The sequence below is a fragment of the Onychostoma macrolepis genome, chromosome 17, assembly GCF_012432095.1.
Source record: "Onychostoma macrolepis isolate SWU-2019 chromosome 17, ASM1243209v1, whole genome shotgun sequence".
Classification (NCBI taxonomy): domain Eukaryota; kingdom Metazoa; phylum Chordata; class Actinopteri; order Cypriniformes; family Cyprinidae; genus Onychostoma; species Onychostoma macrolepis.
The window spans coordinates 13,266,257-13,288,379 of NC_081171.1; the positions used below are offsets into that span (position 1 = coordinate 13,266,257).

General features: G+C 39.3%; 2 protein-coding genes and 1 long non-coding RNA gene across 8 annotated transcripts in view; all 3 read left to right on the forward strand.

Annotated features, from left to right (window-relative positions):
- ehbp1 (EH domain binding protein 1) overlaps window positions 1-8,442 on the forward strand; it is a 142,556-nt gene extending 134,114 nt beyond the window's left edge. For all 6 annotated transcript variants that reach the window (XM_058750157.1, XM_058750158.1, XM_058750160.1 and 3 more), the window contains 4 exons: window positions 74-173; window positions 1,133-1,206; window positions 6,880-6,994; window positions 7,281-8,442. In XM_058750157.1, coding sequence (XP_058606140.1) covers window positions 74-173; window positions 1,133-1,206; window positions 6,880-6,994; window positions 7,281-7,371 — 380 coding nt within the window. In that variant the 3' untranslated portion in view covers window positions 7,372-8,442. The remainder of the gene's footprint in view (window positions 1-73; window positions 174-1,132; window positions 1,207-6,879; window positions 6,995-7,280) is intronic.
- Window positions 8,443-12,019: 3,577 nt separating this feature from the next.
- Window positions 12,020-16,827, forward strand: otx1 (orthodenticle homeobox 1). Its single transcript, XM_058749373.1, has 4 exons — window positions 12,020-12,426; window positions 14,066-14,255; window positions 14,721-14,872; window positions 15,970-16,827. Exons 2-4 carry the CDS (start codon window positions 14,159-14,161, stop codon window positions 16,690-16,692), a joined length of 972 nt encoding a protein of 323 aa, XP_058605356.1. The 5' UTR covers window positions 12,020-12,426; window positions 14,066-14,158; the 3' UTR covers window positions 16,693-16,827.
- A 1,633-nt stretch (window positions 16,828-18,460) lies between these two features.
- On the forward strand, window positions 18,461-21,735 carry LOC131522791 (uncharacterized). Its single transcript, XR_009266647.1, has 3 exons — window positions 18,461-18,577; window positions 21,424-21,510; window positions 21,597-21,735. It is a non-coding gene; the product is annotated as an uncharacterized LOC131522791 (long non-coding RNA).
- Window positions 21,736-22,123: the final 388 nt, after the last annotated feature.

Here is a 22,123-nt window from a genome sequence, read left to right on the forward strand (position 1 = left end):
TGATTTTTAATATGGCGATAATGTTATAATAAGGTTTTACATGCTCATGTTTTTTGTGTATGTGTGTCTCCAGGCAATAATAAAGAAGAGGAAGAGTCCATGATGCAGGAATGGTTTACGTTGGTCAACAAGAAGAACGCTCTGATCCGCCGACAGAACCAGCTCTCTCTGCTGTGAGTTCATGTTTACCCTTTCTCTCTTTCTCCAACCCTTACCAATGGAAGCGGTGGTCTCTGAGCACACACACCTATAATATGTTGAGACCCACACTTGAAATGATTTTCCCAGGAGACCTGAGCCCAGTCAGAAGGTCGGGCCCCTCATTCACTTCCACCCCTCCCCCCGTGGCCCTCCACCGTAAAGCGGACAAAATGGCATATCAGAACAGACGCGTCTGCAATAATGTGATTTCAAAGACTGTATTATTCCACCCATTATGAGAATTGGATCGACCAAAAAAAAAGAATTGAAAAAAAAAGAATTGAAAAAAATGACTTCATTCAGCTAAAAGAGGAAGCCATTATGACAATAACCCACATATTTACCCTACTTTCGCAGTTATTTTTTGCCTCAAAAGATGATAATGTTCATTTTTTAAACCTTTCATCCTTTTCTTTAAAAGTGAGAGTGAGACGTACAGAAATCTGGGCGGCTGTTCATTCTGCATAAAGAGCGAGAGAGAGAGGAGGAGAAGAAAGAGACAGAGTTTCAAAGCTCTCATAAATGACAGATTGAAGTATTCTAATCACATTATATCACTGGAAAAGGGCTTTTTAAGTGCTCAATTAAAAGTGCCTTGATAATTTCTCTTTCTTTCATTTCTTTTTAGTCACCGAACAGGCTGTGAAGGACAAATTCTATTAGGGACAGAGTTAGCTCATTTCCAATACATTTGAAAGTGGCGAAATTTAATTTGCCGTGTGATACTCCAACCGCCCGCTTTTTCCCCCCCACCGCCGTTTCGCCGCTCTCGGCCCCCTCTGTTCCTGTTTGTGTATCGCTTTTTTGCAGTAGATTAATGTGAGGTAGGGAAGGTGTTGGCGAGTTCACGAATCAATGTTTATTAAAGGTTTCTTTAAGTGTTTAATGATTTAGTAATTAACATATTGATGAACTTTTACAACTTGCCCAGGGAGAAGGAACACGATCTGGAGAGACGCTTTGAGCTGCTGAACCGAGAATTAAGGGCAATGCTGGCGATTGAAGGTAAGAGGGAGTGAAAGAGGGATTTGGGGGTGAATTTGAGAGGCGCTCTGTGAAAGACAAAGATCCTCTCCTGCTTAATTAAACCTGCTCTTTGACACCTCAGATGTGGCTCCGCCCACCCAGCCCTGATTTGATAACGCTGCCAATTCTTTTAGCTCCTTTTATTAATGTAGATCTTACAAATTCACCCTGGGATGGGACACAATATATACGATTTACTCTCAAAACCGCAGGTATTACAGCCATAGTGCAGATGTCACTTCCACGTCAATATTAAATCTCTGTGATGTGCCTCGGGGCGTCAAAGAACACACTCACTTATAAGCTTTTTGAGTGCGTGTTATACAGACAGGTAAGGAAAGTAAAAAAATAAAGCCTATTGTGTGGTATCAAAGTTGTCTGGTTAAGTTTAATCCCTTTGACTGTGTCCTCTTTCGCAAAATGAACCTTTTACAATCAATGCAAATTGATTTTACAATTCGATGGTGACCCTCTCACCCCTTGGCTAGCCATGGTAATTTCTTTCTGCACCTGATAAGCTAGCTGATCCATCATAAATCAATTCTAATTAGTTCGGAGAGGTTGACAGTGGACATGAATAGCCAAGCAGAAGAGCATAGCTCCCCGTATTCGCCACACGCTTTCTCACCTCCAGGGCTTCGCCGAGGCAGATCAACACGGTTCATCTCAATATTTTGACATGCTTCTGTCTTGTTTCTGAAAGATTCCTCCATGCTGAGAACCACTGTGACACTGAACGCTAAATGCTGAGCCCGATAGCTGGAATTTAAGCTAATAACGTTCAGATGTTGAAGTGCCTCAGCCTTGTGTCCACTTATCAGCGAACATGGAGTGAGTTCCAAATATTGGTCTGGATGTGCAAGGGTGACAGGGTCCGTCCACGGCAGTGGTAATTCAGTCCCTGCTGCTTGTAACAACCCTATCAGTCCACACACTGCTACCTGTTGAATTATCACTCGCAGTTATTTTCTCTCTCTCTCACTTTATCTGCCTTGCTCCCTCTCTCTCTCTTTCTCCCATGAGGCTCAGCACTTGGCATTCAGAGTCAGGGTGTTTCTGAAGCGAGTCAGAGATAGTTCTGAGCTGCTGGTGAGGAGGTTCGTGCATCAGTTTCTTATTTGGAGCCCCGACGGGCTTTCGCGCCCAGCCAATGCAGACAGGTAATTGCTGATTTGCTTGGTCAGCTGATGACATTGGAAGTGTAGCGGCTGAGGCGTTCAGACGGGCACACACGCGCACACTTCCTCTCGTATCAGCGCACACTCTCTCGCTGATAGAGAAAAATACTCACCCTCCTCGACCCCACGACTGTGCAGAGGAGAATCTACAGTCAATGTGACCTGGAGATGAGTAATATTGAAGCCTCGTATAGATGTCATGTTTGAGTAGCATTTAGAGCATTTTACATGTTTTTTTTAACAAAATGTCAAGAACTATTTGATGTCTCATTCTAAGTGTCCTCAATGTTTTGTTTTGTTGACAGCAATTGAGGTAGTAAACAGGATGCAGAATTGAATTTTGCATTCACATTTGAATATAAAGTACAATTAAAATAAATTGGAATAAATAAAACAAATTTTAACTAGAAAGGCAAAGCTTACGAAGACAAACTTTGAATGTTAGTTCAGCAAAGCCTTGTTTCATTTATTTCTTTATTTTGACAGACAGACAGATAGATAGATAGATCAGTAAATTGATCTTCCCGTCATTCAAATTTAGATTCCATTTTTGCTTCACACTTGTCACACTTTCGAATTTTGAAAGGGAGCCAGTTATTCAAATCTGAATTAGCCCATTCCTGACTAGCATGCCATATGGAACAACCTTTGTCAGTTGGATCGGTTTGCTCTTTTTCAATTTTTTTAAAAATAAATATTAATACTTCAGATATCATTACTCACTGACTTAAATTACACTTGTTGCCTGTTGCATTACACACTATTAGACCTGAAGCCTGTGGACACCAGAAAGGGAAAGGAAATATTTCAGAAATTATAAAGGCAGGTTGAAAAGACGGGAAGGATTCGGTTAAAGGTGTAGAGCAAACAGGGTGAGTGTTAATGTCAGCTAAACGATAACCCCTTCAGTCTACGCTCCGCTGTGGGGAGGCAAAGAAAAGTGGCGAGGCCTTCCACAATATGCCATGACTCCTATTTCTCTGCCTCTAAATTGATCCTTTTTGCCCTTTTTATCTGCCTGCCATGCACACACGCTTTCTCTCAAATTCGTCTTTTTTCCCCCTCCCCTCTCCCTATTTCTTTCTTTCCTCAAATGCGGTGCACTCCGGGGCGTTATATTTGAAAGTGGACGCTCCTTTTTGCCGAGGGATTTCTGCATAGGTCCCCCAGTTTTGTTGTTACGGTTTTATATGATAAGCTTTTTTATATGTTTAAAATCAATATGTAATCCTGTGCAAGGGCTTATCCCCCTACAACCCCATTTGTAAATCTATTTGAGCTTTGTTACATGTCTGGGCTGCCGTATTCCTCAGATTGATTGGGTGCAGTGTGAGAATCCTATCAAATGGCCGGCTTTGATGATGTTGCAAACTCTTTCAAGATTGCTAGTTGACTGGAACTGGAGATAAGGCGAGACGACACTTTCTCATTCTACACTATTCACTGAAATCTGTGTTCATTTCCATTTAGCCGTCGCTTTCTGCATTTGACTCTCAATGTCCACTTTTATATAACTGCACCTAATAGAGGTTTGTATTTGTGTAGTCGGCTGTGCTTTGTGCATTTAGAAATGACACCAGAATCTTTAATTTAAGTGATAATATTCTGTAGTAGGCAGTAGTTGATATCACAGAAAATGTCCCGTAAAATTTTACTGAAATGATTTACAGGTTGGTTTTCCTTAGCATTTTAACCTTTTTTTTCCCATTTCTCAAAACCCAAATTAGTTACATCACTCATATGCATGGACAAAAACAAGATGCAGATTAGGGATTCAAATGTTTATTCAAAGACATTGTGTATTTGGTTTGTCACTTTATTTGTATCTGATAAAGCAGATGGGAGATGTGGTTTGGGAATAGCGTGGTAAGAGTCCTGGGACTGTTGTCCCGTCATCCTCCTTGTCATGGTTTTCCATGTTGGTCTTTGTCTCATTCCCAGCTGGCCTCTCTCCAGCTCCATCTTACGCCGGAGCTCCCAGCCTGCCCAGCGCTCGCCCAAATCTGCTGTAATAAGATCATGCATTTTTCCCTGGATTCCTCCAACACTACTTATTTCCTCTCATTTCCTCCAAAAAAAAAAAAAGTTCTAACCAAAAAAAAACCCTCCATTCGGTCCAAAAGTTTGCTTCGTGTGTCCGTTCGCTAAAGCAAGTAGAGCGTGTGTGTGAAGTTTGTGTTTAGTGATCTTTCAGCAGAACTCTCAGAAGAAGCTCTGTGCTTCCTGAAGCTGCCGAGCAGGTTGCACTCTTGAATAAATTTTGCTGTGGAGGAGGGTCATGGGGATTTGAACCAGCGCATTCTTCTGTGGGTTGTGAGTGCTCACATGGTTACCATTGGTGTGCATTGTTAGGGTTATCTGAATAAGCACCAACCATGTGAGTTTTAACGTGATTGCCCAGGGCGATGAGAGAGAGAGAAAGAGGGGAGTAATCCAAAAAGGATTGAACCCCCCCACCACCTCCAAATAGTCTTCATCCATCTCCTCTTCGAGGAAAAGAGAGAAGGAGGCAGCAGCTTCCGTTAGTGTTTTTGGCGAGTCGCGATCACTCGTTTACTCTGCCGTGTCCCTCTGCATCCATATTCATTGTTTACCTTCTTAATGAGGGGGGCGGTGCCGCTCCCGCTTGATTGACAGCTGCATGCGGCCTCTGCCGGAGGTGCAGGGGAGGATCTGTGGCTTTTTGGCTGAGAATGCTGAAGGGGAACAGGAGGAGGAGGTAAAGAGTCGAGGGGCTTTTTCTCTCTCTCTCTACCTCTTTGGGACATGCAGGAGAAGTTTTTGTTGGTCGTAGCCTTCCCTCCAGGCAGGTCTTTGTGAAGCAGGCATTGTCGTTTTTGACGGAGGGGTAGCAGAAACGACAGAGCGAATTAAAGAGGAGGGTCGTGAAAGACAGAGAACGTATGGAGAGTGATGCAGGATAAACAGTCCGGCCTGTAGGATGTTAAATGCAGTCAGCACTGTTGGGCGCACGGGAAACGACCGGCCCGTGTTGCATTGCTAGCAGAACAGAAAATTAAACTCCATATTTGTTTGTTTTTCGCTTTTTAAAGAACAGCATCCCCCTTTTTCATTTTCTTTCCTGCAGCTTTTGTTCAAATTCTGCAAATTCGTTAAAGCAGAGACAAATCCTCTCAAATATTTAGCATTAGCCTCTCTGAAGCCTAATGTCAGAACACCAAAGACTTTCATTTAGCTGCTGGGGGCCAAATAACTTTCAAATATTGGAACTGTGTTCATTTTGCCACTGCGCTTCACTTCAAAGGCGCAGAGGTTAAACGAGAGCAAGGAGCAGGCCTTTTGGGACCAACGGCACTCTCAGCACACACTGCAATTTCACACAACCACAGCAGAAATATTTATTTTTAATGAAGTACACTTATTTTAAGGATAGACTTTTCAGAAGTTTGAATGTGCATTTGTCTTTTTTTGGGGGGCCAGAATCAGTCTGTCTATAATAAGAGAATTTGATTTTTGTGTGCGTTTTATGAGTCTGTGTGCATGAGGGAGCGCTAATAAAGCAGTGTAAAGACACTGGTACAGCCTGTTCTTACATCGGGCTGAAGAATAGGCCCGGTAAGATAACTTCCCCTTGGCTGTGAGCAGGGCCCTAATCTGCACTGGTATCAGTAAGGCCTGATCTCGTCTGCCTGGCTGATATTTCAGACCCGTTGTTGGCAGTGGGACAGGAGCAAGTCACCTCACAGAGCCCTTCGCTATAGCCACACACCTTTTAAACATTCAATTTATGTCATTTGTTTTCAAAAACCACATATGGAGTAAAAAAAATTAAGTGCTTTTTTTTTCCAGATTACAGGAACTCTGTGTTGAATTCTAATATATTTATGGTCAGATTTTTTGCAATTCGGTCTTAGAAATGGCGTCTTTGGGAGTCGATTTGATGCGTCTGAAAGCAGGTGGTGTACTCAATGTACTGTCCTCGCATTCACTCGCGTTATCAGATCCTTTCTGTCTGAATTCCACCGTGTGGCTGCTCTCCATACAGGGACCTGTGGGTACCCTGGTACAACTTTACAAGAACTCCACAACAGTACGGGCTACATTTTCCGAATGTTTTATCACGGGACAGTGATGTCTTTCTTACTAAAAGCCAATATATGACATTTATGTCTTTTAAAGGGATAATTCAACCAAAAATGACATTCTGTCATCATTTCCAAACCCGTATGACTTTGAAAAATTTTGAAAGTCAGTAGTGTCTAAAACAACTTTGGAGCCCAATGGGTTTCATTGTATGAACAAAAAAAAAAAAAACTGATATTTTTTAAATTTCGTATATTGATAGTTTGGAATGACATGAGGGTGAGTAAATGATGAAAGAACTGTCGTTTTTGGATGAACTATCCCCTTAAGTCTTGTTTCCTGGATTATGTTGGAAGGTGCTCTAAGGCGATTAATGATCAGCCTGAGCTTTTTCTCTAACTTTCTTCCATGTTTCTTTTCCGCCTTCCAGACTGGCAGAAGACAGAGGCGCAAAAGCGCCGAGAGCAGCTGCTGCTGGATGAGCTGGTCATACTGGTCAACAAACGCGATGCGCTGGTCCGAGACCTGGACGCCCAGGAGAAAGAGTAAGTCCTCCGGCCGCAAGGCATTGTGGGATTGTCGGAGCCAGGATTATTCCTCCAGGCCCTATAGCGTGGGGTTTTAAAGGCCAAAGTTTGCAGTCACCCGTGTTCTCTTTGCCACCAAGTGTGTTTAGGTGTTTTGTGGGGGGATGGAGTCAGGCAGAGTGAATATTTAAAGAGCCAAAATGACTCTGAAGTACAGGTCATAGGTGGTGGAGGTGCAGGTGGCATTCTCCTGTGTCCCTGTCCATGACCTTTGATCCTGTGTGTCCTGTGTGTGTGTCGGCAGGGCTGAGGAGGAAGACGAGCACCTGGAGAGAACCCTGGAACAGAACAAAGGCAAGATGGCAAAGAAAGAGGAGAAGTGTGTTCTTCAGTGACGGTCATTTCCCAAGCAAAAAAGGAGCAAGATGACATGTACACTACAAAGTCTTGAAATGCATTAGTGTCATAGAGACCACAGCATACACCTTATTATGGTTGTTTTAAATCTTCATATATAGATCTTTTTGTTATCACTAAGGGCTTAAGAACTGCTGAATGCCCTGAGATGCATCCTGTTTTATTAATACCTGAGATTTATTATTTCACATACACGAACACAAAAACTTTATTATTATTATTATTATTATTATTATTATTAGGTTTGGTTTGTTGGATTTCACAAACAAGGTACTTAAGGAACTAATATTTGAGGAGATGCAAAGCTGTACAATTTCGAAAACTTTGACTAAATGGTAAAATCCATTATAATACAGATTAATCTGAACGCTAAGGCATTCACAGCCTTCCGAATGTGTTTCTCTTTCTTGCAGGAAATTATTACTCGAAGTTTCGGTACAGCATTTAACCTGGGACATTTTTTGTTTGTGAATAGGATTGGGTTTCAAAATCATATCACATTTCAGTTTGAAGAAAATCTATCAACATGTTCTTCTCTAACAAGACCTGAAATGTTTTAATTACTCAACTTTCTAAGTGTAGAATATTTGAGAAGGGGGACTTGTTGCATTTAAAAAATCTTCTTTTTTTTTTTTCTTTTTTTTTAATGTTTAATATGTTTACCAAACATTTTAGAGCTTGCTTTAGTGAGAAGAGTGAAATACTGCGAGTGCATATAAAAAATAAACGGTCATGTTGTACATTTCATTTCACTGTTGGAGGCTTAAAAAAAGCTTGAAAAAAAACAAAAAAACTTTATTTTCAGAAGCAGTCACGATCAGTGTAATTTATTACTGTTTGCTTTTATTACTGTTTGAGACGTTTTTAAAGTAACCATCTTCACAATCCTGTACATTTGCTCAAGGACTTTAATATTTATTGTATAGTTAGAAGGGAGGCTTTTCTTGTTCGCATATTTCAGTTTCACGTCTTTATTGTATGAGCATCACCGGTTTATTTATTCCACTGTACTATAAATATCACTGTTCAATAAAATCCAAATGATTTCATACTCGAATCAAACAGTTCGTGTGGTTTTGGGTGTTACTAATGGATTTGGCCTTGTGTTCCTATACAGCAAATGTTGTGTGCCATCTTTATTCAGCTGATACTGAATGTGAACTTAGAATTAAATTTTTTTAACGCATTTAGGCTATTTCATTCTGTTCGTTTTTATTTAAATTGTCTGAATAATTGCATATTTTTCCGGTTATTACTACATACATTTTCCTGTCTATATTATTTTTGTCCCACTGCTTTAATAATCTCCTGAATGAATGTTTTTCTGGAGTTCTGACTGGACTGACGTTTCAGACAATCGTTTCTTTAAATAAAACCTTATGAAGTCGCACTATGACGAAACACTACAGACTTTTTTTTTTTTTTTTCAATTAATAAAACAATTTACAGGCACTCAAGAGGGTCTGTGAAAATTCCCTTGCGTTTTACGGTTGTTTCTAAATGAATGTTTGCGTTTTGTTTTGTTTGAGGTCGTTCCTCAGAGGGAGATTAAGGCAGAATCCCTCTGTCCAAAGCATCTGTTTTCCCTCAGACACTTCATTCTCAGCCAAACAGCCATCACCGCAGCCTCGCATCCTCCATTTAACGAGCAAAATAAGTTTTGACAGCTGACGTCCTCCCTTAGTCCTTCTAATACTTCTACATTAATTTGCTGATGGTTGGGTCCGACTGTACCTCCGTTCCCCCCTCCCCCCGGACGTTTTGTTTTTATTATTTTGCAGTTATCACAGATGACTGTAATCTTCTGAATAGGAGACACTTATTGGCGCTCACAAACCATTACACGGCGACGGAAAGGACGTTTGTTTGTTGCCTTTACTAATCGAAGAGTTTGAGCCTGTGAGTCGCTTCAAACGCATGTCATAATTTTATGCATTAGACCTGTGGCGAGGTCCGTGTAATCCCGATGAGACGGTAGCGTGGTGTTCATATCTAAATGACCGCTTTGAACTGTTTTGCAGTCCATTCAGATGCCTAATTTAATACAAGATGTGTTTCTATACATCTGATTTGTCCCAGTAAAACGTGGGATGGAATATTAATATTTTACTTTTGGAATAGGCTACGTTTAAAGAAACTGTTTTTATTGCACTTTTTATGAGTATCTGTTCAAAGCGCTTAAACTTTTTTTTTGTTGTTGTTTTTTTGTAAAAAATAAATGAATAAATAGGCTATATAAATTCTATTTCATGATGAAAATATGTGTTGCATTTGTGCTTTCTTGTATTATGTTCTGTTTCAGCTACTATCAGAAAGTTTAGATACCTCTGACATTTTCTCTGCATTTCACACAAACAAATTTAAAGATTAAAACAAAATGAAATGTCATCTGGGGTCGTTCTAGTTCACACATTCGCATGCAGTGGCATTGTTAAAATGCACAATTAATTCCCTTACCTGATTGTTGTCCATCTTGCCAACTATTGTTTTCAGGCTCAAACCAACAGTGTACGTTTAGTGAAAAAAAAACGAATTTGAAAAAGCTTTTAAAAATAGATATTCTTATAGAGGCAAAAACCTCCAAAACGGCGTGACGAAAAGCGGAGCATCTCAGCGCGAGTCCCAGCGCGCGTTCTGTGGATCCAGCTGCTTTGAAGTCCACGGCCTGACTTCAGGTGTTGAGCTGTTGGACTTCACGAAGCCCTTCGACCGCCGAAAATCCTTTCCTTGTCCTAAAATACACCGGGGGAATCGGTACCGAGCCTTCTGTACGAGCTTCAATATCGTATTTTATGCATCATCGTTTTAATAAGGACCGACAACATCGCCGACCCTCTCCCATCCTGCCGGCTAAAGAAACCAAACTTTTCCCCCTCCTCTTCTCGCCTCCTCTAATCCCGAGATTTACGAGCTCAGCATTTAGAAAATTCGACTGCAATTTGGGATTAGACAAAATACTCTTATTACAAAAGCTTCTTGCAACCTGATAACTTGATACTCGTTCTGGGTTTATCACGGGGTCTTAGCAACATCAGGGCCGAGAGAATAAACTAGCAAACGGACAAAATGCAGGAGCTGTATATTTCTATTGTCTGCTTGTTTGAGGATCACATTTTATTGTTGTTATTATCCGTGGAAATAGTTTAAGGGCAGGTGGAATCTGCCTTTTTGGGAGCCTGGGGCCAACACTTGTGCTTTAAACAGGCGGTATAAACATTTAATATGCGCATTCCCTGTCACCGTACTTCTAAGCAGTATCCAATAACTTTCCCTTTAGTTTTTCCGCGTCTATTGACGGCTAACAGCAGCATCTCTGTTACTCCCAAGAATACTTTTGTCGATGACTTTGTTGATCTATAGAAGAACGTGTAAAGCCGCCCGGTCTTTGATTGGATGCCCCATATAGTAAAAATGTAATTTCGTTCCTCCGGCGGTCACTTGCTTTGAACATTAGGTCGCTTTCAGCTCCGGCCTCAATTAGAATGAGTTGATTTTGTGAGATCAACAAAAGGACCGAGCGAAGCCTTATTAAGATCTTCTGAGCCTTTCAGAAACAGTTAAGGAAACACCGCGCCCTCCGTGATATTCTGTTACCGTATTTTATTGGCATTTCTTTGGGAAAGTGAGGCTTGAAAGGTGCTTTCTTTGATTCTCTGAGGCTCAGACTCTCTCTATGTGCTGATTTCGTTTCTTTTCTGGAAGGGCCGAGTTTTTCTTCACTCCCTTTCACGTTTCCTCTCCGTCTGCCTATTAAACTTTACGCACACTATTCTGAAATGTAATTCTAAGTGGGGATTAGCCACTCATTAATATTCATGAGGCGGGGTAACAATAAAAATGAAAATAGATAAAGTGGATAAATTAAACTTTTTTGCTGCATTTTTACACCGCTTCAAATCGATGGACTACATGAATCGATCACTTAAGGGAATCATATTCTGTATCAAACGGTAGCCTACTTTGTGAATTTGTGGTGTGTTTTTTTTCTTCTTCTTCTTTCTTTGCGTGATGTCAGACATTTCAGAAAAGGCCTTGATGTCCTTTACTGCTTAGATTTTGGATGGCTTTAATTATATTACTCTGTTCAGTCCACGTTGATAAATTTTGCCTTTAGATTAGGCAAATTATTATTACTATTTAAATGCGATAATGTGTCCGTTTTTTTTCTAGAGTTAGGCTATAGCCTACCTCTCAATAAAATACATTTCAAGATCCAAAACGGTCGTAATAGTAAATAAGCATTTAGTGAATAAGCCTATTTTGTTTAGATTTGACAGGACTTAATTAAATGCCTCGGTCTACATCGCAATTCTAAAGTCTTTCAGTAAAATATTCATAATTTAAATGGTTTAAATATTTTTAAAGCCTATTTATAGCCTTTTAAAACGACTTTTGTATGTGAAGCTTAGATTGTAATATATTTTCCAACTGTCTTCAAATTTAGGAAATATTAAATCTGTACTGTCTACACTTTTCTTTATATTTTAGGTCTTCTTGAAATTCTAAAGATTTATTTGTACGGTGCATGTTCTTGATGTCTTTAGTCAGTGCGGGGTGGGGCTTCAAGGATGTTCTACCCATAGACTGGCTGGTACAGTTGTCAATCAAGCAGAGAATGCGCAGCGATTGGCTGGAGTGGGCGGATCTGCAGGTGTCCTACGCTCTTAGAGAGGCAGGGTTAGGAGAAGGTGATCAATCTCCATCCGTCTACATTAGCAATCACCTTAAACTAGTGACAGACACGAACGAGAAAGCCAAAGCAAATGAGTTTAATGTATTTGGTTTTAAACCCCGGGAACACACTCTGAATAGACTACAAGAAGTCCAGCTAAAGGCCAGACACGTGCGCCATATAAACATTGCTGCATATCTGCAGCTTTGAGGAGAGTTTTAGACGACATCTATTTGGTGAGGTTCCTCGGTCGGTTTGCCTTCCTGAACTATTGCATTGGTGGATATTTTTTTATCGTCTGTTCAGACTGCAAAGAAAAAAAAAATCAGAAGAGGAGAAGGACGGAGGGTTCTGAAAAAAGGTAAAAAAAAAAATTGCTTATTATAATTTAGAGTTTTTTTTTTCTTCTTCTAATTTTATTGTTAACGTTCAACGCTTTCACCAAACGGAACTATTACGAGTTTCAGTGTTAAATTGTTTTAATATTAGCAAAACATTTGTTTTTCTATGTTAAATTTGGTCTTCTTGATAGGAGTGTGCTAAAAAGTTTTTATTATTAGGCTATTTTTGTTTCATCCTATTCTCTGTACCGACGTCAGTATTGTTTTTAAGTCACGCAGTAAACCGCATGTTAATTGTCATAATCGCTTAGTAAATGTTTAAAAATGAAATAAATCTAAAAATAGCGACCGTATGTTTGAAACGAACGCGAGTAGTTTTGCACAGATCAACTCATCACCGCAGTGTAAACCAGCTCACTTGGAAAGTAATTGGAGAGGCGTGTTTTGGTTTTTGTTAATTTATTTTGGTGATAAGGCAAAGAAATGAAGGTGTTTCCCCAGAGGTCTAATCTGCATTGTAATTGAGTTAATTTGCACGTAGATGTGTTCTTTCTAACCAGTCTTTACATAGTAAAGAATAAGCAAGGAATAGATTGGAATACACAGAACTCTAAGCGGTTCGGTTCTCTCAGCACGGGGCCCATCCACATTAATTTCCCCTAGGTAACCAGTCAGCTCCTAAATTTGGTTAAAAATTGAATGACCAACAAAACTAATACAAAGCGTTAATAAAGATTAACGTATTTTCTTTACTTTTTTTCTTTTCTTTTTTTATTCGTGTGTGTAATAATAATAATATATAGCCTAGTTATAAATTATTCTAGAAGTAGCCAAACTCTCAATATTACCCTATAGGCTGCTATCTGTTCTAAGATGTTAATAATTTAAAATAGCTTTGTTGAACATTACTGTAAACAATAAATTAGATTATTTCAATTACATTTTTACACAGAGCTAAATTCAGTGACCCTGGAGACCGTTTATTAGGCCTGCAAGTTTTGTAATTCTTTTGAGAAGTACTTTGAAACCGCACAGAATTGGTCTTTGGTTTTTATTTTTAAAGCACCGATTTAAAATGTTAATGTAAAATAAATGTAGCTAATGTTTGCAAAATATTTTAAATATGTTTATATATAGGAAATGTAAGAAAGTGGGGAATATTCAAACTTTGAATTGTATCTGAAATACGATTACAAATATAAAATTATGGACATGCACAGTTATAGAAATAATTAGGAATACAATAATATACTTTTAATTCGCGTAAGGCATGCTGGTATGCAGTTTTCACCATTGTGCCCTTCTTCTTCTTCTTCGTATTATTATTAGGCTATTATTATTGTTATTACAAAAGAGAAACAAGATTCGTCGTCATTATTATTATTATTATTATTATTAGGCTTATTATTATTATTATTATCATTATTATTATCATCGAAAAAGGTAGGATAATATAGAAATTCTTAGTATTTTAAACCAAGCAATTTGTTTGTCACTTATTTATACTTCCTCGTCTCTAATAATTTTTCAGGCGATGCAACCACCCAACTTATTTTCTCGATTTGTATTTAATTCACTTGGCATTTTGCGTATTTTCTTTTCCTGTGGTTAAGCATATCAGCTAATAATATTATTTGTATTCTTGCAATCGCATTTCAGTAACTTAAATTGGGTCCGTCCTTCGTCAAACTGCAACATCGGGGGAAATCGAACTATTGGCAAGATCTGGGGGGACCCGTGACTGCCTCTAGCATGATGTCATACCTCAAACAGCCCCCCTACGCCATGAACGGCCTGGGGCTGAGCGGCGCAGCCATGGACCTACTGCACCCGTCGGTCGGATACCCAGGTACGTGCATAACACGTTTTACGTGCATTATAAACTGTTTAACACCGCGTTATACGCGGGCTTTTTAAAAAGTTGTTAAATTCTTTCAGGCACTTCAGTTAAGGGAAAAATTAGTCTTGACATATTGTGTGATTTTTATTTTATTTATTTTTTTCTCTCTCTCGATGTTTAAATATAACTTATTGGGCCTAACAAGCTCATTGCATCGTCGTTGCAACATGTTTTTAAAAGATAATCCACAAAGCCTCTGTAAATTAGACCGCTATAATTTTAAAACCGCTTTGAGGTAAAACAATTATTTTTTATTTCCGAAAATAGTAGGCCTACTTTAAAATGTCCTGAAGCTATTTGCTATTTCACATCTAAACAAATTTTTTTCATACACATTTCCACTCTTTCTATAAAGCGTAATATTGCTATTGTAAATACTCTTATGACATTTTTGCTTCTTATTATTATTTGCAGCAACGCCCAGAAAGCAGAGGCGGGAAAGAACGACATTCACGCGCTCACAGCTTGATATTCTCGAGGCGCTCTTTGCCAAAACTCGTTACCCGGACATATTTATGAGAGAGGAGGTGGCACTGAAGATCAACCTTCCCGAGTCCAGAGTTCAGGTAGCCTACATGTAACCACTGAATGTTTGAAAATAAAAATTCAAAATGGGCATTTTTTCTAAATAACCATTTAGCCTGTGACAACTTTCCAAAAATATTCGTTAATGTCCGTTATGCTCAGCTGCTCCCCCTACTGATTTTCATAAAAGTTCGTAGTAGTTTGTAATAATTATTATTACAGTTTTTGCAATTATTTTTATAGACTCGTGGGTGTGTTTTAACATTTTGATTGTCAGCCTAGTTGTACAGCCATAACTAGGGTTAAGTGCCAGGTGATTTCTGCTCCTGTGTCTTTTTTATTTTTTATGACCCATTTTTAATTATGGAGCATGAGAGAATGTAATTATTATGCTAGAATAATTTGTACTCTCCAAACCAAAGTAGTGTTCAGTGCATTTGTTTGTGCATACTGAACTGATTTAAAAGCATTGAAGAAATGGTGGCTAATTTAGACCTATAATATAATATAATATAATATAATATAATATAATATAAGGAACTGATCACCGTGAATAAAAGGCTTACTCTACCTTGAAGTTGATGTAAATATCAGAGATGAGGAAATGTAAAATTCCCACAGTCTACTACTGTGGATTTTTCATGCAAATAATGCTTTTTCTGAAGTGATCTGAGGCCTAAAGGAGCAACCTTCTGTCAATTTCCCAAGCAATTTTATTTGCTCTTAATAAGCACATGAAACAAAACGCTTTACACGGTCAGACCCTCCTTCCACTATTGAATTACCATCTCTGCGGAGAAACTCAATAGGCTGCTATCACCCAGCCGTCTACAAGCACTGAAATTAGATCCACACAGTAAAGCAGAAAGGCCCTGCATGCAAATTAAAGCCAGGAACTGCTAATAACTAGCTATTTTCCACTCTAATATTGCACAATGGCTCTCCAACATGTCCTTCAGACATGCACGGAAGGTCTCCATAATCATTTAATGGAGCTCTGTGTGCATGTGTGTTTGTGTACTGGGTGTAATGGACTCTGTGCTATCGTATTTTTGTCTATTTCTTTTTTTTTAAGCTGTTGTTCGTCCGGAATTTCAAAGCGTATTTTAAGTGTTTGTTTCCTCTCTCTGTCCTGCAGGTGTGGTTTAAGAACCGTCGTGCTAAATGTCGTCAGCAGCAGCAGAGTGGCAGCAACACTAAAGCTCGGCCCGCAAAGAAGAAATCTTCACCCACCCGGGAGAGCACGGGCTCGGAGAGCAGCGGCCAGTTCACCCCTCCTGCCGTCTCCAGCGCTGGCTCTTCCTCCTCCTCCTCTTCCTCAACCAATAACACAGGCATCAGTAGCACCTCTACCTCTATCAGTACTGTCTCCTCAATCTGGAGCCCTGCCATTTCTCCAGGCTCCGCTCCCCCGTCTGTCTCCCTGCCGGAGCCCGTCGCTCCCTCAAACGCCTCCTGCATGCAGCGCTCCGTCTCAGGCACGGCCAGCTCCTCCTACCCCATGCCCTACAACCAGACCACCGGCTACAGCCAGGGCTACCCGACTCCTTCTGGTTCTTACTTCAGCGGTGTGGACTGTGGCTCCTATCTGGCCCCCATGCACTCTCACCACCACCCTCATCAGCTCAGCCCCATGACGGCGTCGTCCATGCCCACGCACCCCCACCACCACATCAGTCAGTCCTCAGGACATCACCACCACCATCATCACCAGGCCTACAGTGGCACTGGCCTGGCCTTCAATTCTTCTGACTGCCTGGATTACAAGGAGCAAACGGCCTCCTCCTGGAAGCTCAACTTCAACACTACAGACTGTTTGGACTACAAAGACCAAGCGTCCTGGAGGTTCCAAGTCTTGTGATCTGATTTTTTTAAAATGCCCTCCATTTTCACAATCTCTCTGTTTTAATAGTGTGCTGAGTTTAAGGAAAAAAAAATATATGGACTTGCAGATTTTAACAAAATAGTTAGATGTTCGTCACATTTTTAAAAGTGAGCCCCCTTTTTTTTTTAGAGAGAGAAAAGAAAGGGGGAAAGTGGCAAAGTTGTGGAGGGAAATGAAAGCTAGTTTTCCCTCTTTTTTTTTTGTTCCTGAAGAGACTTAATTAGATTTCCTCGATGACCCAGAGTTCTGGTTCTGAAGTGTTCTGCCGGACTCGAGTCACTCTCCTGCCTGATCTGGATTACCGTTTTTCTACACGGGACACTGAACGCTCAGCGACCGTTTTACCTCCACCTCTCAAACACTGTACAGCTGTTTCGTTTTCTAAATATGGTTATTTTTTAGGATGACAGATTCTAGTCAGCTTAACGGAGCTGAATTGTGTACATATGTATTTGGGTCAGTTACATTGACCATATTTAGTTGGTGTTACTGGATTTCAAATGGTTTAATAAGACTTTGAAACGACTTTATGTAAATCTTTTTCCCAAATAATCCAAAGATCAAGAATTGGCCGCTGGACTTATTTGATATACTGAAAACCAATTTTTGTTACCCTGAAAAAATAAATAAATAGGATTTTATATTGAGAACACCATGTGGAAAAGATTAAAATTTTGAAAAAAAAAAGAATCTTAATTATATGTTGGACATTTTTAGAACGGGGGGATATTTGGCTGTGATATTCCATTAGGTACACTAGCATTTGAAGATTTGTTGCGGTGAAGGAGCACGGGCATGATTAAAATTGTTGGATGCATTTAACAGCACTTGACTTGATTGCTCTAACCGAGAAAAAAAAAAAAAAACATGTGGATGACGAAATGTGGTTTAAGGAAGAATTCCCAAATGCCAGTGAAATGCTGAATGTACTGCAGGCGCAGATCATTACATTCATGTCCGTAATAAAGATCAGTTAACTACCAAAATTTCACATGACTTCTGACTGGGGTGTGTCAAATTTTAACATCCAAAATTTACTTTCGTGTTGCAAATGTTTTCAACTCTCAACGAACGAATAAATAAGTTAAAAATACAATAAACGCACCTCAATATTATTTATTTGGTGAGATGCTGGATAAAGTTTGGATTTAGAACGAATTTTACATAATACAACTTTTTATTTTATTTTAACCTGTGCACCATATCTAGACCTGAATGATTATCTGCACTAAACTTGAGGCAATTCATTGGTTTATTTCCATCGGACTGTGAGGATTTTAAAGGGCGTGTGTGAAATCGCATGCCACTGATTGAATTTTTCGTTATGTGGAAAGGATTACGTTTTTGCTCCTCCTTAATAAACCGGTTATTTGCTATGGATATGGATGCTGTAAATGTGTGTGTGCAGGGGTGTAAAAACTGATTAAAACTCAAACCGTGGGCTTGCACTATATTCATTTGGTCTTTAGAAAACCTACAATCGTTTGAAGGTCTTTTGTGCAACCTGGTAAAGGCCACGGCACCGCAAAATTTCTTAAATATTTATTAACGCATTTGATCAGGTCGTAATTGAATGCGCTCGCGATAATTGCTTCCCAGCAGAATCTCCGCGCGCTCTGGAGCACAAGAGCGTTTCGCCAAAATAACCCGGAGCGATATCGCCTCTTCTGATTCGGTAATGACGTGGGTGGGTCTGGGTTAATGGGTCAAAAGCGGGAGGGAGGCAGCCGTCAGGCACCGGGCCATTAAAGAAATAGCTGGAGAAAAACAAGGGCTTGGCAAAGCTGTTTAGATGAACGTGTTCGAACAGAAGAAGTTTCTTTTTGGTCGATTAAGCAGCGGATAGAAAGAATGTGCACAGGTAAATTGTTTATACGCTTGTCAACACACAGGAAGGCCTGCATTTTTACGTCCTAATTTATGACAAACCTCTGTGACATTAATTTTGATTAAAATCATCAAATATTTGTTATGACAAATAGGCTACGTAAGATATAGGCTACTTTGACATGTCTTAACTGAATGCACCTACTCTAAGTTACTATGAATATCACGTTCTGCATGTTTTCAGAACAATATCATCGACAGCATATTGCTAATAAGAAAATAACAACCCATTCGCACGACTTTAATCAGCTTCAGTGTTGTTGTGTGCTAATTATTGATGTGTTGGCCTGGCAGCTGAATCAACACCTCGCTCAGGAGAACATCGCGCGTATTTGTTTTACTGTGCTCGCATTGAGACGCCACCTCAGCTCAGCGACACTACATAAACATGAATGGATTTGTACGATTTGCATCAAACAAACATTTGAGTCCTGTCTTCCTGGGGAATAATTTGAGGAGCTTGGACACGCCCTCGCGTGGAGCACCTGCTTAAGCCCGAGGGGTGAGAGAGAGAAAGCATTATGGGGCCTGTTCGTTCTAACACTTTCAACCGAAGCTGACATATAATTCTGGCGAGGTGAATGCATGTCCATTAACTCAGAGAGTCTGTAATTTATTTTACACTCTAATAGTAACAGCCAACATTTTTTTTAAATGCTCCCGGAATGAATCATGCTCCAGTCTTAAGATATTTCGTCCTTACATGGCCTACAGTTGTTGGCAAGGCAGAAAACGAGATGCCCGGATAATATTTATAATATTTCACGGGGTTTCTAAAAAGTCACACCTTTAATAACAGCCTCTTACGTCATCAGTGATTTAAGCACTCATCAACTACCAACGTACTTGCAATTTTATTCATATTCTGAAATAGAATTATTTTCGAAATGTGAAGCCTAGCATGTAAAACCATTATTTTAAATTCAAGTCGAGTTGGGATACAGGTAAGAGAAACGTTCTTCTCATTCTAATTTAGCTTAAACTTTTCAATGAATAAAAAGTAGGCTAAATAGTAGGCCTACACATAACGATAAAGATGATTAAACACTCCCACTTAACCTGCAGTAGGCTATTGGTCGGATATTTCGCATAGCCTTTATTTTTGTCACAAACAAGCCGTGCTTTCATTTTAAATTTCCGTTCTGAGCAAATATAGCTCGGCTATAAATGTCATTTACTCAACCAGAAGATATTGTTTAATCAGTGTTCACCTGGAGGGCATCTGCCTTTGACAGAAGTTTGAGTTACAGGCCACAACTTAAATACAATTTAGGCTATGAGAAAGCTTTACGTTAGTTTTAGATTGTCCTTTTTAACTATTATTATTATTATTTAGGCTATTTATTTGGCCCTATTAATAAAATAAAAACGGTGTTAAATGATTCAAACTAAACGAATAAAATTATTTAAACTAAAAGAAAGCGAATTATTACACCAAAAAGCTTGAGAAGCTAACTTCCCTCAGTCAAGTATTTATTTATTTATTTATTTATTTATTTATTTTTGATGGACTGTTCTCCAAACGCAGAATTTTCTCAGTTCATGAGGCGGATAGGACGCTTCCATTACTGCTGTACGAGGCAATCCACTCTTGCCTTGCTGATATGCTCATATGTCCAAATGTCACCCGAGTGGGATGGCTCGTCCACAATTGGCACCATATTATTACATGTGAAAACTGTAAAAGAGATTACGGACCAAAACCATTAATGGGAAAACGGAAGTGTGATGAGCGAAGGGTTTGCTGAGATGGTGAGATGCTGACTCCAGGCCTCTGTGAGTTACAGAAACGCTGAGGGTGGGAAAACCACCAGAGGGATTTATTCCTACAGTATTGACGCTGAGGTCTTAGGAACAGATGACAGACGGCATTATGGCTGTCAGGATGGACACTTGCTGAGCTCGTATATAGCTTTATCTTCAACTCAGTAGCTGACCATACATGCAGGTATAGGCTACAGACTGTAGCCCCTATTAAACTATAACCTTTTAAGTTATTTGGGTCAACGTATTAACGATTTATTTGGGTTTGTTGTATTAGCGAAATTATTAATTCGTTAAAAAATTCATACGGTCAAAGCTCTTCTATAACTAGTTTGCATTTTATTAAGTTTTTGTTTTTATTTTTGTGGGGCCTATAAAGCCATAAATGTTCAAGCGGTGTAAATGCGTAGATAAACTTTAAAGATTTCTTTAAAAGACTAAAATGATTTGTAAAAAAAAAAAACAAAAAAAAAACATGTAAATAAAAAACAGTGAAGAAATTTACAATTGATTATTTATTTTTTAATTTTTGTAAGTATTTTGGCCTTTTATGTGAAAGACACGTTTTGCTCGGTTCAAGTGGAGTATAGCCTAGGGCCTATTAAGTTGCCTAAACGTTTTGATATTTATAACAGAAAAAAATGACATGATAGTTGAACAAAAGTTACCTTGAAAAAGGTTTGAAAACGTTAAAATTAAGATGCCAAAGTAGATACTTGGTTTCACCACTTGACATTTTTAGTCAATTTAAAAAAAAAAGAAAGAAATGGAAATAAACTAAAATGGGAAACTGTGACATTGAAGGACTTTCTTTATATAAAAAAACAACCGTAAACACAAAAAGTTATACTGTGACAGAGGCAGGAACAGGATCTCTCTCTATTAATGTATAGCCTACCTACTATTTTACCACTCGAGTGTTAGTTGACAAAACAGTGCAATCTAATCTGAGTGGTGACATAATTGATCTTAATAGCAGCAATTAAAATGGGAGCGGTTAATTAACTCTTAATTGAGCAAAGAACAGTTTGTCGAGTTCATTTTTCTCATATCAAGTGACCAGACTGTGACATCACCTCACCGTCTGAAAGATGGCGCGCGGATGAACCCTGAGGCCTCGCGCAGCCGCTGATCCGACAGGCAGTGAGTACTCAAAACCAGTTCACCCTCTGCTTACACAACCAGCCAGGAAATGAACTCTAACCGTGGATACATGTTTGTATGTGCAGATTTGATCAGTAGGCTATGTGGTGGAGTATGACAGCTGCTTGAATTAGATGTCAAGATCTCTGATCAACTGTGAAGAGCACTAGAGTCATGAACACTAAACTTGTACTTGCCACAGCAGAAGTAAAATGTATGCACTGGTACCTTTGGTTAAAAGGTTATTTTTTCAAATATTAAAAGAGGATAGAAGCAGCATAAACTCAATGACCTCATAAGCTGCAAAATACACAAACATGATCAGATCATCTAAGCTCTTTTATCATAACTCATGAAAAGAAGTTAACAATATGCTTCTGGATGTTATGAAAGAAGCTCATCATCTATCAAACCCAATTATGTGCCAATCAAATCTCGGCATTTTTGCCAAATAGACTGTTTGATCCAAAACATTTTCTTAGTTTGACTCAACACAGGATTACAAGGTTGCCATTCACAGAAAAACTGTGATCTCTTCAATAATCCTGTGTGATTATAAGTTTCTAAGCTTTAGTCTGAGCTGTTGAAAATGGTTTCTGGCACACAATCAGTG